Source organism: Pocillopora damicornis, chromosome 9, assembly GCF_964200805.1.
Source record: "Pocillopora damicornis chromosome 9, jaPocDami1.2, whole genome shotgun sequence".
Classification (NCBI taxonomy): domain Eukaryota; kingdom Metazoa; phylum Cnidaria; class Anthozoa; order Scleractinia; family Pocilloporidae; genus Pocillopora; species Pocillopora damicornis.
In genome coordinates this window covers 13,451,203-13,468,769 of record NC_142678.1, presented here as the reverse complement: position 1 = coordinate 13,468,769, position 17,567 = coordinate 13,451,203, and the positions used below count along the sequence as shown (strand labels likewise).

The window sequence follows — 17,567 nt, the reverse complement described above, 5'->3', positions numbered from 1 at the left end:
GTCTATAAATAAAAACTCAGTCTTTTACCCTCTGAGTTCACTCTGCTCGCTTTTCAACCCATCCAATCATTCTAAAAGTAAATTACATCGTTTGTGTGTAGGGCCATAACCCGATAAATAGCCAAATACTAATTTGGTTGAAGGAACCCGTCTCAGCTCTAGGTGTGGTATAACAGTTATTTACGGGTAACAAGATAAAGAAAGAACTATAAATAAAACATATTACAGCTGAGAACAAAGCTAACAACTACGGAAGATTTGTGAACAATTACCATTCTTTTTTGCTTCGGGCATCAAACAACATTTCCATTGAGAAGTCGAGTGATGTCATGACGTGATCGAAAATTTCAATGATCACGAGTATCATTTTATTACACAACACAAAAAGAGCTTTTAATTGTGCATTTACTGATGTCAGTCAGGGATTTCTGATGCTCACATCATTCGTTGGTGAAAGGAAGAAGTTAAGACCACAACAGCTTATTTAAGTGTCTGCAATGAGCAACATAGCTTTTCAAAGAGAAATATGTTTTTCAACAAAGGATTCTCTGAAGAGGCTATAAATCTTCACGCCAGGCTTGATTGCCTTCTCTTTGTTATGCTTTGTATTTTTTTTGGGCTGACAGCAATTCTCATTCCAAAATTGCAATCATTCTTGAAATTTTGCTATCATTTGCTATTTTCTTTGCGTTCATCGACGCTTAAGAAGCTGCTTATTGTGAAGACTCGCTAAAAGATGCTCTCAATTTCTTCGGATTACTAAGTTCCAAGCTGCCATTATGTCTGTAATCATAACAGCAGTTTTCAAAGCGACTATTGGATGGCTTGTGGATAAATGCAGAGATGAGGCAGCAAAAAAGCTTAAAGATGGCGACATAACAGATCAACAGTTTCGCGGCATCATCATGCGAGAAATCGATGACTGAGGTCCAAGCTGGATGGATTATCAAGGAAAGATTTGTTAGCCAGTATTAGCTTCTTTAGAGAAGGAGTCGAGTTGCTGTATGAAGTATTTGAAGATACAAGGTCGAGGAGTAAGTATGGCGCGGATGCAGCACAAGCAGCTTGTGCGGAGGCTGTGTCGCTCACTGAAGGAATGAAACACTTGGAGCTTACTAAATCTGGTACAAGAAAGCTCGCCGATGCAAAGAAGAGATTTGAAAGTGCTCGTGAAAGAGCAACGGATGCCTTTTCTAATGAAGCGCTATCACCAAATGACCGCATCTTATCAATGCAGTACCGTGTGATGGCAACAGTATTAGAAAAAATAGACCATCCCGAGGATGATTTAGCACCATGTAAAGTGTGTATTGAAGAGCTAAACAGTCTGCCGGTGGTTCAGCAAAGTCTTCAAGAACAGCTCAAGACAGGTTTCAGGGCAGTGAAGAGTTTATTTAACAAAGAAGAACGACGCAAAGTTATTTCCGGGGTCTGTCTAGTCAATCGTGTCGCCTTCAATGTCATACGAACAGTACCCGTTAAAGAACTATTCCCAAAATGGCTCATGATTGATACGGGAGAGGAGAAAGTTGATCCGCTGCGAGATGCGAGAGTAAGAGAGATACTTTGTAAACAGGGTATGGAGAACTGTAGTGTACCATGGATACTTGATCATGATGGCGAAGAGGAGCACGGGTTAGAGGTGCTGAGTGATATCGCTACCAACTCAAGCAGGCAATATATTTTAGCATACTTTGACTTGACAATTAAGGTGTTTGACAACAGTGGCAAGTTTGTGCAAGGTTTCAGACTTCCTCCTCTTATTGATGACAGCGATAAAGAGCTATCGATTAAAAACAGGGTGTTTCGGCTAGCCACAGACATGAATGACAACATTTATGTCTTGGTCAGGGAAGAGAGTCGTATGGGCTCATACTGGATTTTCAAGTTTAACAAAACCGCTGACCAGCATCACAAGTTTCGCGTCGAGAGAATTATCTTCGACTTTAACCTGTGTGAACTGTCAGTCAGTGATAGTGGAAAAGTGTTGGTGCTGAAGGGTGACTCGAGCAAGAAATATTGGATTGTGGATGTTTATGAGACTAATGGTCAGTCAGTTTGCAGTTTTGGTCAACAAATCTTGAGTTACCCGTGCGACATCACTACTGTAAGTGATAGCAGAGTTATGGTGGTGGGAGGATGGGGTCCGAGAGTTGTTCACATATTCAGCGAACAAGGTGATCATCTAAACAAGTTTTATTTGCAAAGGTTTGTATTCTCTCCAAAAATTGTATTTCACAGGGAAAGTCAACAGGTCGCCGTGGTCGATCCTGAGAATTTTTTAGAAAGATGGTGAATTTGTGCGAAGTATTTCTATCCATATGGGAGAGCCATTCTCTTTTCCGCAAGAGGTTGCAGTGACCACTGAGGGATGCATTGCGGTATTAACCCGGTGTCCAAACAAAGTAATCGTCATTTAAAAAACGCACTGATTTTCCCTTCTTACTTTCACGTTTAGTTTACCAACTAATTATTATGAACGATAAATTGGTGCTTTGCATCAATAATCATGTAATTAACATAATAAGTACAATGCCTTTATTTTTCACATGGCATGATGAAACTTGAGACTTGAGTTTCATGCCCAAAATAAAAGCTTTTATGGCCTCAATTTATTAACAAATGCGATGCAGTTGAATTTTCTTGGAAAATAAGTATTGCATCATTGATCATATAGGGACTTTATTGGTGGCTCCAAGCTTACGCTAGAGATATGATACTTATTTGGAAACCAGCCTTGTGGTCCTCACTTCTTTAGATGTATTGATAAAATTGCACATTGTAACTGCCATATATCTCCTTTTACTGGGAGGAAATATTTTTGTTTATGTCATGGCAAGGTGACACGATCTGACACAACAATAAGCTGAGATATTTGTTTATTCTCATTACCTGTTTACTGGATAATGTATGGATATTGTAAGGAGAATTTGAATGTGATTCTCCCCTGTGAGTGAAAGGGCTTGATATCCAGTCTCCCTTAAATGCATGTGCGTCATTTTACATTTTAATCATGGTGTTCCTGCCTTTCGATGATTTTAACATTAGCCGTTGTCCGTCTGTTAAGCATAATGCGTGGACAGTTACTGCTGTGATAGGCCCAATGTTTGCTTCAGTAGTTTTGAACACTAGTGCTTTTCTTGTCGAATGTTTTATTAATCAAATTTAGTTTTTTATTTAGCTGTTGTTTCCTGCGTGACAATTTTTAAACAAGATCAATTTCTGCTGTGAACTTTGTCGCGTGACAAAATCAAATGGTGAAAAATTAGTATGATGATCCTTGGAGATCAAATCAAACTTGTCAGTAAATGCTAATTATTTCAAAGCTGGCAGAGCACGTGGGTGAGGTGCTGTGACTCCTTTGCTCTGCTTGGCTACTCAAGCAGGAAAAATGGAACTCTTGCCCGCAAACGAAAATTGTAAATTTTTTGTATTAAGTGGAAACTGAAATATAATCAGTAAATCTTACCACTTGCTGAATTTGTTCTTTTTTTCCCTTATGTTCTTCTTTTTTGTATGATTTCGTTGAACTTCGAATACGACTCTTGCCCCACAGCTTCCAACTTCCCGTACCACGTTCTCCCACCTCTAGTTCTTTTGCAACCCTTTGTTTCCCAACTCCCGGCCCTCTTTGTATTACTCCCGTCTTCGGTTTGATTAAAAGGACTATTAATTGAACTAATTGCATACACATCATGTTAAATTTTCGCTCTTCACCGGAAGTAGCTGTAGCCGTGAGCTGTAGGAAAGCTGGCTCCAACGAATGATTCAAGTCACTACTCATCCATTGTTCAACCGTTTGCATTTTTGAGCGTTCAGTTTAAGCGCTGATAGACTGTTGTTGCACATTATTGTTCGGCGGGTCTCCAAGTCACATTTTAAAACTACTCTGATTTCTTCGAGAAATTGAGATCTTTTTAAAACCTCTGCAGAAAGTTTTAAAAGTTGTTCATACATTCTATGACACATTTGTTCACTAGCGGTATGATTCAGCTATGTGATTATATAATTGTAACATAAATATTTGCAGAAACGAGGACTGATTTTTCATTGCCACATACAAAAATGCTGAGGCTGAGCAATATGGCCTTAGACGACGTTGGACCTAACTCGCTTTGCTCGCCGAATAATTCCGACTGCTGACACTGTTTACATGTTTCATGTTCTCTCATTCATGACGTATGACGTAACCGACTTCGAGAGGTATCTTATTACACCGGCTGATTTCAATTTTATGTTTCCTCTCGAATGAAATTATCTTTAATGCTTCGGTAGACCTTAAATGGAATTAAGTGGAAAAAAACCCTTTGCTGGGTATATGTTTTTCACTGGTTACCATTTATTGATGAGCAGTAAGAAACAACAAACGAGTGCCTTTTCAATTCCAGCTCCCGCTACCCGCCATGTGTAGATCCCTTCTTCCGCCCTCTTAAGATTCTGCCTTCTGTTCTCCGAGCTTGTTCCTCTTTGTTACCCTCCACGTTTGTGGTGCAAGGCACTCTTACCCAATAAGTATCCTTCATTTGAAAAGAAACATAAACTTTTCGTTAGTTACATCACAGGATTCGAACGATTTGAATAAAATTCGGTGTTTATAGCTGTCGTTATTCGAGAACTTGAAAGAAAGAGCGTCCAGATGTTTTCAAGTTGGTTGATTCCCAGTGCGCGTACGCGATCAATAATTTGAATAATTTTCCCTTCTGACAAGCTGCAAATTAGGATAGAGGCACTTTACCATTTATTCGCCTTGTTGCAATCTAAGATGGCGGATTCTAAATATCGAAAAATCCTGTTCGTTTGTCGAGGGAGCACTTGTCGTTCTCTTACCGCTAAAGCGATTTTAAGGCACCTTTTACAAGAACGTGAAGATAGGACCGAATGGGAAATTGACAGCGCTGGAACTCATGTTGTTCGTGAAGGACTCCCATCGAGCGAACGAGGGTTGCAAGTGTTGAAGAAACATGGAATTGTTAGCAACCACCGAGCAAGACAAGTAAGCGAGGATGATTTTCGTCGTTTCGATGTAATGTTGGCCTTTGATGAGGGCAATGTACGAGGTCTTAATGAAACTTTCAAGCCAAATGACGGCACTGCGCGATTACACTTTTTCATAAAATAGAACAACAGTTAACTCGGCGATATGCGAGACAGCAGCGTGCTGTCCACTTACACAGGCATGACGTGTTAACTTTCCATTAGTGCTCAAATCGAGCTGGTGATAACCAATTACGTTCGAGAATTTTGTTGTAGTTTTGATTATGGATCAAATAACTGGTAATTACTCGCAAGAAAAGTAAACGAACACTTTACATTAACTTTACTAGTTTCTTAATTCCTTTACGTGAAAAAAATTGTTGTAATCAAAATCTATTTGAAAGCATTTTGATGACGTTTAGAACATACTTCGCGCGACCATCTCATTAAAGGTAAAAGGTTTCTACATATGTTATGGTAATCTAAATCTAATAATATATATATTTTTTTCTTTTTTACAGTTTTTACATAATTCAAAGCAACAGATGCCAGCTGAATAACTGACGCGTAATATATGCAGAGAAGATGACGGACTTTTTCCATGTAACTCGCAAGGAATAATTGTAATTTAGGTATTACTAGACGACTTTGAAATCGCAAGCTATAAGCCCCGGCTCAAAATGTTTTCGACCAAAATGATTGTTATGTAAAAAAGTTATTAGCTGTCTGTCATACAAAAACGCCGTATATCAAAAAGATCAATATTGGCCAAAAAATGACGGTAAACATTTTCACCGGAAGTAAGAGTTTTAATTTAGTGGATGTTAAAACCTTAACATCATTTTAAGCGGGGATTCCTAGAAACGTGATTTCTGAGAGTCATATATAGTAGCAACCCTTGTGGCAGCTGAATCGAAATTCTCCCGACAGAAACAAGAACTTTCAAATATTTAGGGAAAAAAAAACTATTTGAGGAATGAGAAATTCCGGGAACTCTTGTACCCACGGCTGTTCTGCACATTTCCATAGTCTCGTTTTTATCTTTGTTGTTTCGTTTTATTTTTTTTCCTAACAGTCCAAAAACATGCTGAATTTTTTAAAGGTATTTTGCCAACTTCTTCTGATATCTGCCAGAATAGGAGTGGTTTGGTTGAGTACGTGTGCGTTGACTACAGGTTTCAGAAATCATTGTTTCATGACCCACCTAAGTTCTGGCTGATGAGAGTAGTTGAGTTGTTACAAGCAGTTTCTCACAGGGAAGATACTGGCAAGCGAGGTACCTAGTAGAATTGAAAGAATATCGCTCTCGTGTTTGCCTTTTTGGTGCAATGAACGTGTCAGTTGCCCGAAGCTGCTTTCTTATGGAGTGGTGACCCTCCATGCCTCGTAAGTAGAGGCTATAGATTGAAACATCCCTTCGTGAACTAAGGCTCAGTTGCGAAAATGGAGCTCTTTTTTTCTGTCGCCAGAGGGCAGAATAATTCGTTTGGGAACGATAAATCCTTTTCAAATAGCTGATTCATTTCCTCATTCTTGTGAGATCTTCTGTGGTAGGGTGACGCCAGTAATTTGGATTGACGATAGTCTAAATCGCGAATGACGCTTCAGTGACTCATGCCAGAGTTTCTTATCGTTTTATTTCATGTCATAACGATTTTTTCTGCTTTCTCAAACCTTTCTCTCTTGGCTCTATTGCATTGCTATATTCGACAAAACCGATTTGACCCCTCTCCTCCCCCCAAAAGAAATGAATCAACGAAGCTATCTCTCGAGCCGGAGTTCTTGAGTCTTTTTTCTCTTTTTATTTTTTTCTGCACTATTTCCCTCCCTTCACACCTTAAGTACTTTCTTGGAGACCTCGAGGAAATTCGTTGACATGCTTAGTTCGCTGCTTTGTGCGAGAGGGTAATTTGATATGATCAACTGAGTTGATATCGTAAATTGGCCACCGTAAAAAGTTTCAAAGCTGAAGTTTCGAGCGTTAGCCCTTCGGCAGAACGAAGCTTTGTACTAGAGATGGAGGAAAAGTTTAACTGAGGTGACTGATAGGCTATGAAATTTTATGGCCCTGTGCATCTTTCTGTTATGAGAAATAAAAGTTTAAAGTTAGGACAGACTTATCCAATATTCTTAAAAATTGCAGTAATTTACGTACTGAATTTTCATTAAGAGGGTTATCTCATGGATCAAGTTTGTAACTACTGAAGTGTACAGCTGTTTATTTTCCTTGTGATATTCATAGCCTCAGTCTTTTGGACTGTTACCATTCTTGGATATGTTCAGGATTAAGAACTGGTTTTGCCCTGGCCTTTCCGCTGCTTTGCTGTGGTTATTTATCGTGTGGAGAAATTGGAATTTATTGGTGTTGTGATATTTATTTTATGGTTTCCTGAGTAAATGTTTATACTTGTGTTCTAAGACTTCTTTAACCAAGAGGAGTGACATGACACAGTTGTCGAGCTATGTAGAAGGAAGGGACTATCAACATCTGACCGCATCTTAGAAATGCTAAACCGAGTGATGGTTACAGTACTAAACACGTTAGACAGTCCCACGGATCCTGCAGTAGCAAGTAAAGTGTGTATTTAAGAGCTAAATGCGGTCTGCAGTGGCATGAAAGACCAGGAGAAAACCAGTTCTAAATCCTGAACCTATCCAAGAATGATAACGGTCCATGCAGAAGCTATGAATATCACAAATTTTGTCTACCAGCATATAGATGTTGCTGTTCATTTCTGTGGCTTAATTAAGTGTCACCCTGTCACCTTATCAATCGATAGATATTTACCATTGTCAAAAAGAAGAGCTGGAATCAATGCCCTTAAGGGGTTCGTTTGATCAGTAAAGAAAAACAAAGAAATCATTTCTGGTGTCTGTCCCGTCGATCGTGTCGCCTAAAGTGTCACACAATCTATATACAGTGGGGATTTACTGCTCCGGAATGGCTTACAGTTGATACAGAAGAGGAGAAAGTTAACATGCTGCATGACGTGAGGATAGTTAAGGCGCTGCGTAAACAGGATATGGAGCATCGTATTGTATCATGGGTACTTGATCAGGATGGTGTAGAGGAGTACTGGATATAAATGATCCGTGTTATATCGTTACCAGCTCACGCGGGCGAAATATTGTAGTAGACTGTGACTTGACAATCAAGGTGTTTGACAACAGAGGCAAGTTTGAGAAATGTTTCAGAATTCCAGCTCTTCTTGCTGACAATGAAAATATAATGAAGAGTCTTTAAAATCGCGGTTGTTTGGAGTACATTCTATACATGTGTTAATCTGATATACGCTCTGATGGTATCAAACGCTGATATAATAGGGTTTATAGCTAAACTGGATGGCAACTCTAAAGTTTCATCTCGTCAACCGTGATTGTTAAGAAGTTCGAAAGGGGAAAGTTTCTAGCCTAGTTACTGCAGGAATATTGGCTTTCAGGGGGCTCAGCTTTTCACATGAAGAGACAATTATTACTCAGTGAGCCTTACTGTTTTAGAAGGAAGTCAGTGATTGTTAAATTCATGCCTCTGAAGGCATACTGACACAAAAAAGAAACCTTGACGGTTGAAAATCAGGGAGTGGAATGTAGACCGGGCAATGTAATAAGTTGTTTAATTCAGGGTTTCCGACAAAAGAAGCACCTCTTCTTCTTCCTCCCCATATTTATCACCAATGACAGTAAAATCTAACAAGAATACGATACATAACAAACTCGTCTGTGACCTTAGTTTCTGTTATTTTAGTCTGTTTCCTCTAAGTAAAGATCGAAATCCATCTTTGGGTGATGCTTTGATCAATTCTGAGAAAATGAAAGCCAAGGAAGAAAAGAATAAGGTCACTTTGATAGTTATTTTGGATTTGTTGTGTTGTTTGTAAGTCTGTGTTCATCATGTGGGTAACGGTTCACTAAGGCATTGTCATCATGTGCGTATTCACAATTGTTCATTTTGAAATTGCGACAGTTCATCGACGTGATGAGAGTTAGTTACGTTGCCTTTAATTTCGGCGAGAAAAAGTGAACCAGGTGATAAGGAGCAAAAGATAGGAAAAGAACATCTGGTGCATATGAAGCTACGAGAATATTTATCTGTGAATGAATGTGAAATTTACCTAAATGTTATATACCCAGTGATATCCATTTGGGAGGGGTGACACTTTCTGCAATGCTATATACATTGCTGTACGTTCAGTGTTACTTAAATGAAACCCCCCAAAAATAAAAAAACACACACACGAGAGAAAAAAAAAAGACGATAAAAAAAAGACACAAACAGAAAAAAAACCCGGCCAAGTAAAACTTGGTTAATAAGTATTTTAACTTATGACATGACCATAAGTGATGAAAATTCCCAAAATGTTGTTTCAACCTAAATAGGACGCGATAGACGGGCGCACGTCGGACAACCACGAACAAGATTCAAGATTCCTTTAAGTTTTTCGATTCAGAACAAGAAACTCACGGTTTTTTCCCTATCTTGCTATATATTAGTTGATATTATGAAGAGCAATAACTATTGTTGATTGGTTAAACTTACTGTAAAAAGAGACACGCTGCTGAAAAAGTGAAGTTATCTGGGTTGTGTTTTGCTCTGAATGGCTCGCCTTGCATTTTCACTTTCTAATCATCTGATTACACTGCACTACTTAATGATGCATAAAACACTCAAAAGAAGCTAACATCAGTGACGTGCATGAGAGACATATTACTTCATAACAAAATACAGCTTATGTTCCGTAGCCTTCCTTTATTAACTGTATAGTGTAAAGCTTGGCGATAACGATATCTGGTTTGAAATCATGATTTAGCGTATGGGTTTGAGTCTATAAATATAAACTCAGTCTTTCACCCTCTGAGTTCACACGGCTCGCTTTTCAACCCATGCTGTGAGAAGGGATTCCAAAGATTCTTGAAGTCAATTAGATTGTACGTGTGTGGGGCCAAAACCCTATAAGTAGCCAAATACTAATTTGGTTGAAGGAACCCGTTCCAGCTCCAGTTGTGGTATAACAGTTATTTACGGGTAACAAGGTAAAGAAAGAACTCAGTATAAGTAAAAGTAAGGAAGATTCGTGAACAATGATCATCCTTTTTAACTCGTGAATTGCGCGCATGCGCAAGAGCGAGTTATAGATACGATGTGGGGAATGGCATTCGCTCGCTCGCTCGCTCGCTCGATTGGTCGATTCCTGTAAACTTTTTTTAGATTTTAGGCTTTTGAGTGCATTTGATAGTTTTTGGCGAGCAATAAACAGACGAAATGGCGACCTTTGTTGCTAAGAATAGTGGTGGGGTGAAAAAGAAGCCAATGATAATCTTAAAAGAGTGTTTTTTTTTTTCGTTTTAGTTTCAACAAGCGGCGCCAGAGACTGGCAGGCATGCAAGGATTCATACTGAAATAACAGAACAACCTTCGTTTTTCATAAAATTGTGATTTACAATCCTTGAACTTGAAAACAATCCGAAGTTTCTTTGAAAATATCACTTACTGCGAAGCGCTCGGAGTTTACAGGTGTTCAAAAGCTTTTTCTGTTATAGCGTGAGATTGAGGACAAAATTGATCATTACGTTTCGTCGCGTCTGTTTTTCCTGTGTGAAGCAACAAAAGATGCCGGCGACTGACGAAATAACAAGTTAACACGAAAATCAAATAACACGTAAACAAACAATTTTAGCTACCGATTTTCAGTGAATTTTTAAAGAACAATTTTCTTTTAAGTTTCAAGATAATTTGAAGATTCAACATACATACAACGTACTAAAATGCGAAAGTTACACACCACAAAATTGATAAATAGGCCTGAAATGAAATTCTATCTTGTTATTGATTATATGTTGCCTAGCACGTGACTTAAATCTACCCAGGCGGAGATCCAAAATGACGGTGGCAGGCTTGGCTTAGTTATATCACTCAAAACTCGTTCCCGTTTGTCTCATTTGATAAAGAGGGAATCGTTAATGTTTTCATTAAGACAGTATTGCCTTGATTTTCTAATATTTACAACGAAAGACAGTAAATTTCACTTTTCACCCACATTTACTTCCAACCTTTTCTTTTGAACCAGAAACAAAAATGATAGACGTTTAAAACACATGACATCATCCACCTTGTCAAATGTAACAGTATGATCATTTCAATTGTAATGCCTTCTTATCCCAACGTTACTTTGTTTCTTTGCTACACTACAGCGAACACTGAACTACTGCTCGTACTCTAGATATGACAATCAACCACAAAATTCCCTAAACCAGATAACATTAAACATAGTCTAAAAAATCATGTGTCAATTCACGAGTTTGCTCACAGAGCACTTTGATTTTCCTCGGGCATCAAACAATATTTCCATTGAGAAGTCGAATGATGCCGTGACGTGATTGAAAATTTCAATGATAACAAGTAACATTTTATACCTGTATATATTCTGATACCTGTCAGGGATTTCTAATGCTCACATTATCATTCGTTGGCGAAAGGAAGAACTTAAGACCACAACAGCCTATTTGAGTGTCTGCAATGAGCAACATAACTTTTCAAAGACAAATATGTTTTTCCAATAAAGGATTATTTGAAGAGGCTATAAATATTCACACCATCATTCCTTGATTGCTTTCTCTTTGTTATGTTTTGTTTTGTTTTATTTTCTGGGCTGACAGCTATCATCATTCCAAAATTGCAATTATTCTTGAAATTTTGCCATCATTTGTTTTTTCTTTCGCTTTCATCGACGCTTGAGGGGTTACTTATAGTGAAGATTCGCTGAAAAAAGCTCCCAATTTCTTCAGATTACTAAACTCCAAGCTGCCATTATGTCTGCGATCATAACAGCAGTTTTCAAAGTGACTATTGGATGGCTTGTGGATAGAGGCAGAGACGAGGCAGCAAAAAAGCTTAAAGATGGCGACGTAACAGATCAACAGTTTCGCGGCATCATCATGCGAGAAATCGATGACATGAAGTCCAAGCTGGATGGATTATCAAGGAAAGATTTATTAGCGAGTATTGGATTCTTTAGAGAAGGAATCGAGTTGCTGTATGAAGTATTTGAAGAGAAAAGGTCGAGGAGAGTGTATGGCGCGGATACAGCACAAGCGGCTTGTGCGGAAGCTGTGTCGCTCGCTGAAGGAATGAAACACTTGGAGCTTACTGAATCTGCCACAAGAAAGCTCTCCAATGCAAAGAAGAGATTCGAACGTGCTCGTGAAAGAGCAACAGATGCCTTTTCTAATGAAGCGCTATCGCTAAATGACCGCATCTTAGCAATGCAGTACCGAGTCATGGCAACAGTTTTAGAAACAATAGACCATCCCGCAGATGCTGTAGCACCATGTAAAGTGTGCATTGAAGAGCTAAATGGTATGCCCGTGGTTCAGCGAAGTTTTCATGAACAGCTCAGGACAGGTATCATGGCAGTGAAGAGTTTATTTAACAAAGAAGAACGACAGAAAGTTATTTCCGGTGTCTGTCTTGTCAACCGCATCGCCCACGATGTCACACAAACAGTACACGTTAAAGAACCATTTACAAATGAACCATTTGCAAAAGAATTATTACCACCATTTCCCATGATTGATACAGGGAAGGAGAAAGTTGATCTGTTGCGAGACCGGAGAGTAACAAAAATACTTTGTAAACAGGGTATGGAGAACTGTAGTGTACCATGGATACTTGGTCATGATGGTGGAAAGGAGCACAGGTTAACTTACCCGCGTGATATCGCTACCAACTCAAGCGGGCAATATATTGTAGCAGACATTGACTCGACAATCAAGGTGTATGACAGCAGTGGCAAGTTTGTGCAATGTTTCAGTCTTCCTCCTCTTATTGATGACAGCGGTAGAGAGGCATCGATGTATATGTGGTTTCGGCTAACCACAGACATGAATGACAACATTTATGTCCTGGTCGCAGAAAATAGTGGTGAGGACCCATACTGGATTTTTAAGTTTAACAAAACCGCTGATTATCATCACAAGTTTCGCGTCAGGACAAAGGGCTATAAATTTGGATGGTGTGAACTGTCGGTAAGTGATAGTGGTACAGTGATGGTACTGAAGAGTAAATGGAGCAAGACACATCATACTGTGGATGTTTATGAGACTGATGGTCAGTTTGTTTGCAGTTTTGCAGGACAAATCTTGAGGCGCCCATGCGACATCACCACTGTAAGTGATGGCAGAGTTATGGTGGTACAAGGGCATCCGTCATGTGTTCACATATTGAACGAACAAGGTTACTATCTAAACACGTTTGATCTGAAAATGTCTATGAGGTTTTCAAAAATTGCATTTCACAGGGCAAGTCAACATGTCGTGGTGGTCGGTGGTGAGGACTATGATACAGACATCTTGCATATAGAAATTTACACCAAAGATGGTGAGTTTGTGCGAAGTACTCCTGTCAATATGGGACAGTCCTATTCTCTGCTGGGGATGGCAGTGACCACTGAGGGCCGCATTGCAGTAACAACCGAGCTTAACGGTTTAGAAGCCAAAGTAATCATTATTTAAAAATCACGCTTAGTTTACAGACTAAGTGTTTTGCATCAATAATCATGCAATTAACATAATAAGCACAATGCCTTTATTTTCCACACGGCATGATGTAACTTGAGACTAAAGTTTTATGCCCAAAATGAAAGCTTTTATAGCCTCAATTTATTAACTTTTGATGCGTTGGAATTTAATTGAACTAATACTATGCAGTTTTGAAATTTTCTTGGAAAATAAGTATTACATCATTGATCATGTAGGAACTTTATTGGTGGCTCCAGGCTTAGCTAGAGATGTGATGCCTATTTGGAAACCAGCTTGTGGTCCTCACCTCTCTAGATGTGTTAATAAAATTACACATTGTAACTTCCATATATCTCTTTGTAATGCGAGGAAATATTATTTTATGTCATGGCAAGGTGACACGTCTGACACAGCGATAAGCTGAGATATTTGCTTATGATTCTCATTACCTATTTACTGGATAATGTATGGATATTTTGAGGAGAAGTTGAACTGATGTGATTCTCTTGTGTGTGTGAAAGGGGTTGATATCCAGTCTCTCTCACACGTATGTGCGTCATTTTATATTTTAATCATGGTGTTCCTATCTTTCGATGATTTTAACATTAGCCTTTATCCGTCTTTTCAGCGTAATGCGTGGACAGTTACTGCTGTGATAGGCCCAATGTTTGCTTAAGTAGTTTTGAGTACTTGTGCTTTTCTTGTCGAATGTTTCATTAATCAAATTTAGTATTTTATTTGGCTGTTGTTTCCTGCGTAAAATGTTTTCAAACAAGACCAATTTCTGCGGTGAACTTTGTCGCGTGATAAATTTAGATGGTAAAAAATGAGTATAATCATCCTCGGAGATCAAATTAAACTTGTCAGTAAATGCTAATTAATTCATTGCTAGCAGAGCACGCGAGTGAGATGATGCGAATCCTTTGCTCTGCTTGGCTACTCAAGCGGGCAAAATGGAACTCTTGCCCGCAAACGAAAATTGTAAATTTTTTGTATTTAGTGGAAATTGAAATATAATCAGTAAATCTTACCACTTGCTGAATTTGCTCTTGTTTTCCCTTATGTTCTTCTTTTTTGTATGATTTCGTTGAACTTCGAATACGACTCTTGCCCCACAGCTTCCAACTTCCAAGTGCAAGTGGTTGCAAGTTTTGAAGAAACATGAAATTGCCAGCAACTACCGAGCAAGAAAAGTAAAAGAAGATGATTTTCGTCATTTCGATGTAATATTGGCCTTTGATAAGAGAAATGTACGACGTCTGAATGAAACTTTTAGGCCAAATGATGGCACTACGCCAGCGGAAGTAAAACTGTTTGGAACATATGACCCCAAAGGAGAGTCGAATATAGACGATCCTTTGTTTGGAGACATTTCAGATTATGAAAAAATGTTCGATCATGTTTATAGATGCTGTGTGGAGTTTTTGAAACACTGTTAGAGAAGAGAAGAACTTACTGGTTTATCAATCATAATTTTAATATTTTCGAATTAGACGCACTGAAGGGAAATAATTAGTTTTTAGGGATGATGATGGGTGTATTTAGGTGTATTGTGACGCTCTGAATACCACAGCACGAGTGAATAATGGACGAAACATCGAAACTGCAATGTTTTCTATCCATGCATGATTTACACACACAACTGAACACAGACCAAAACACTGGTCAAAGTTCTTTCAAGTTTGGTTTTTTTTTTTTGCTTTTTAGATAGAGAAAGCTTTTAAGTTGTGTGCCTGCCAAAACAAATACTGTGACAACCAGCTTTTGTTATTTTCAGAATTTATACTTTATAAGCTCCACAGTGACATATAGTTTTTCATGGTCTATTCTAAATTATATAATAAGCTCAGTTATGCACGCATTTTAATTGGTTCTCACTTATGATCTATTGGAGGACAGACGTATTTCGTCATCATTAAAACTTTTTTAAATTCTTTATTATATAAAACAAATAGATTCCAAGTTGTCGTGCTTCTGTTCAGTAATAGATCACAGAGGACGTCAAAATGTGGTAAGAACAAAGTGGCACACGAGGCGCAGCCGGCACGGCAACTTGGAACCTATTGGTTAAGTACCGCGCTCAAGACGATTTTCCAGGAGGTACCCCGTTTTGTGGATAGTAATCTCTTTCAAATTCTGCTCGATCAATTTTTTTTCAAACGATCTTTCCCATCTTACGGACCCTTTGCCGCTACGATGACTTAAATAAATTTCAGAAAAAGATTTAAACGACATGGCTGGTTGATTATTTCACCGCAGGCTACTGAATAAGAAACAAAAGCAATGCCACTAATTTGTTTCGCCGCACACGGAGACTTTGACAACTTAACAAAAAGGAAAAAAACAGCAGGATTTAAGATCACCGCAATAACGAAATTTATTATGGTAATTAACTACCACTTTATTTCAAATTTGTTGAAATCACGAGATTCAGTCGTTGGATACAAAATGTCTCTCATTTTCCTGCAATTTAATCGATTTCTTTAAACAAGTCTTAAAATTTGATTGGTTATTGTATTTTTAGTAGAGCGGTCTCATTGGTTGGGATAAAGATGCGATTTATCCGGTTACGGAGATTCGATCAGATTGCAACGATCACAGGTGATTTTTAACGAAATGTAATGAAGGATTTTATTCCCCGAAATACCATAGTACAGTTAATACCATCGGTTCACTCAGTAAAGGTGGCGACATTTTTGCGCAATCACGCAGAAAATTTAAAAACCAGATAATTTGTTTGATCAACTGAGTTGATAATGTAAATTGGCTGCTGAAAAGAGTTTTTAAACGTTTACGGCGTTAGTCCTTCGTAAGAACGTCAGTTGATAGAACCAAATCATCTTGTAATACCCCATCGACACAGCATCACCATTACCCCTTTTATTCATGTGTCATTTTAATATCAGGCATGTAGTACTGGGCGGACTGTCTATCATGTAGTGGCTTTTAAGGAAAGTTGAGTTTTCGATCGCAAGTTACTAACTTACGATCGAAACTTACAATTTGCGATCGCAACTCCGCTATAATTCAAGATCCCAACATATAACGCTCTATTACGGTGAGAGGACTTGTGCACGAAGAGAGATGGACTCAAAACGGGATCAACACCGAATCCGAGCGGAAAAACGACCTTCACTTTATCCGTTTAAAGGCAAGTACGTATGAGTCGGCTTAAGCTCGCTCATAATACGCTTTAATGCTTGCTTGGATGGTACGAAAACCTTTCTTTTCCTGGTACTGGTTCTAGTTCTTCAACCATGTTGGAAATATTTTTGTCGAGAATAAACCCAGGAAATAAAATAAACCCGAAATAAAATCCAGGCTGGATGGATTAGCAAGGAAAGATTTGTTAGCAAGTATTAGCTTCTTTAGAGAAGGAATCGAGCGGCTATATGATGTATTTGAAGACACAAGGAGGGATGAGCTTAGTAAATCTGCCAGAAGAAAGCTCACCAGAGCAAAGAAGAGATTCGAATTTTCCCTTGAAAGAGCAACAGATGCTTTTTCTAATGAAGCGCTTTCACCAAATGACCGCATCTTAGCAATGCTGTACCGAGTGATGGCAACAGCATTAGAATCAATAGACCATCCCAAGGATGTTGTAGCATCATGTAAAGTTTTTATTAAAGAGCTCAACGGTCTGCCAGTGGTTCAGCAAAGTCTTAAAGAACAGTTCAAGACAGGAATCAGGGTGAAGGGTTTATTTAACAAAAAAGAACGACTCAAAGTTATTTCCAGTGTCTGTCTTGTCAATCGTGTCGCCTACGATGTCACACAAACAGTACTCCCGAAAGAACCATTGCCACAATGGCCCATGATTGATACAGGAAAGGAGAAAGTTGATCTGCTGCGAGACGGGAGAGTAACAAAAATACTTTGTGAACAGGGTATGGAGAACTGTAGTGTACCATGGATACTTGGTCATGATGGCGAAGAGGAGAACAGGTTAAATGTTCCGGGATGTATCGCTACCAACTCAAGCGGGCATTGTCTTGTAAAGGACGATGGCTTGACAATCAAGGTGTTTGACAACAGTGGCAAGTTTGTGCAACGTTACAGACTTCCTCTTCTTATTGACG

At 38.7% G+C, this 17,567-nt stretch overlaps 2 protein-coding genes and 1 pseudogene across 2 annotated transcripts; all 3 read left to right on the top strand.

Annotated features, from left to right (window-relative positions):
- On the top strand, nt 1-3,468 carry LOC113677148 (uncharacterized; annotated as a pseudogene).
- Nucleotides 3,469-4,762: 1,294 nt separating this feature from the next.
- Nucleotides 4,763-15,704, top strand: LOC149040244 (low molecular weight phosphotyrosine protein phosphatase-like). The gene is made up of 2 exons (XM_089183045.1): nt 4,763-5,076; nt 14,765-15,704. The coding sequence occupies exons 1-2, from the start codon at nt 4,763-4,765 to the stop codon at nt 14,925-14,927; spliced, it is 477 nt and encodes a 158-aa protein (XP_089039171.1). The 3' UTR covers nt 14,928-15,704.
- LOC149040245 (uncharacterized) lies at nt 11,677-14,519 on the top strand. The gene has a single exon (XM_089182997.1). The coding sequence runs from the start codon at nt 11,782-11,784 to the stop codon at nt 13,480-13,482; it is 1,701 nt and encodes a 566-aa protein (XP_089039123.1). The 5' UTR covers nt 11,677-11,781; the 3' UTR covers nt 13,483-14,519.
- Nucleotides 15,705-17,567: the final 1,863 nt, after the last annotated feature.

What these genes read in the sequence shown, in the direction of transcription:
- LOC149040244 (XM_089183045.1), top strand. Translation starts at nt 4,763, where the DNA reads ATGGCGGATTCTAAATATCGAAAAATCCTGTTCGTTTGTCGAGGGAGC. An exon ending in GGTCTTAATGAAACTTTCAA is followed by an intron (nt 5,077 to 14,764) that starts GCCAAATGACGG and finishes TGAAACTTTTAG; the next exon opens with GCCAAATGATGGCACTACGC.
- LOC149040245 (XM_089182997.1), top strand. Translation starts at nt 11,782, where the DNA reads ATGTCTGCGATCATAACAGCAGTTTTCAAAGTGACTATTGGATGGCTT.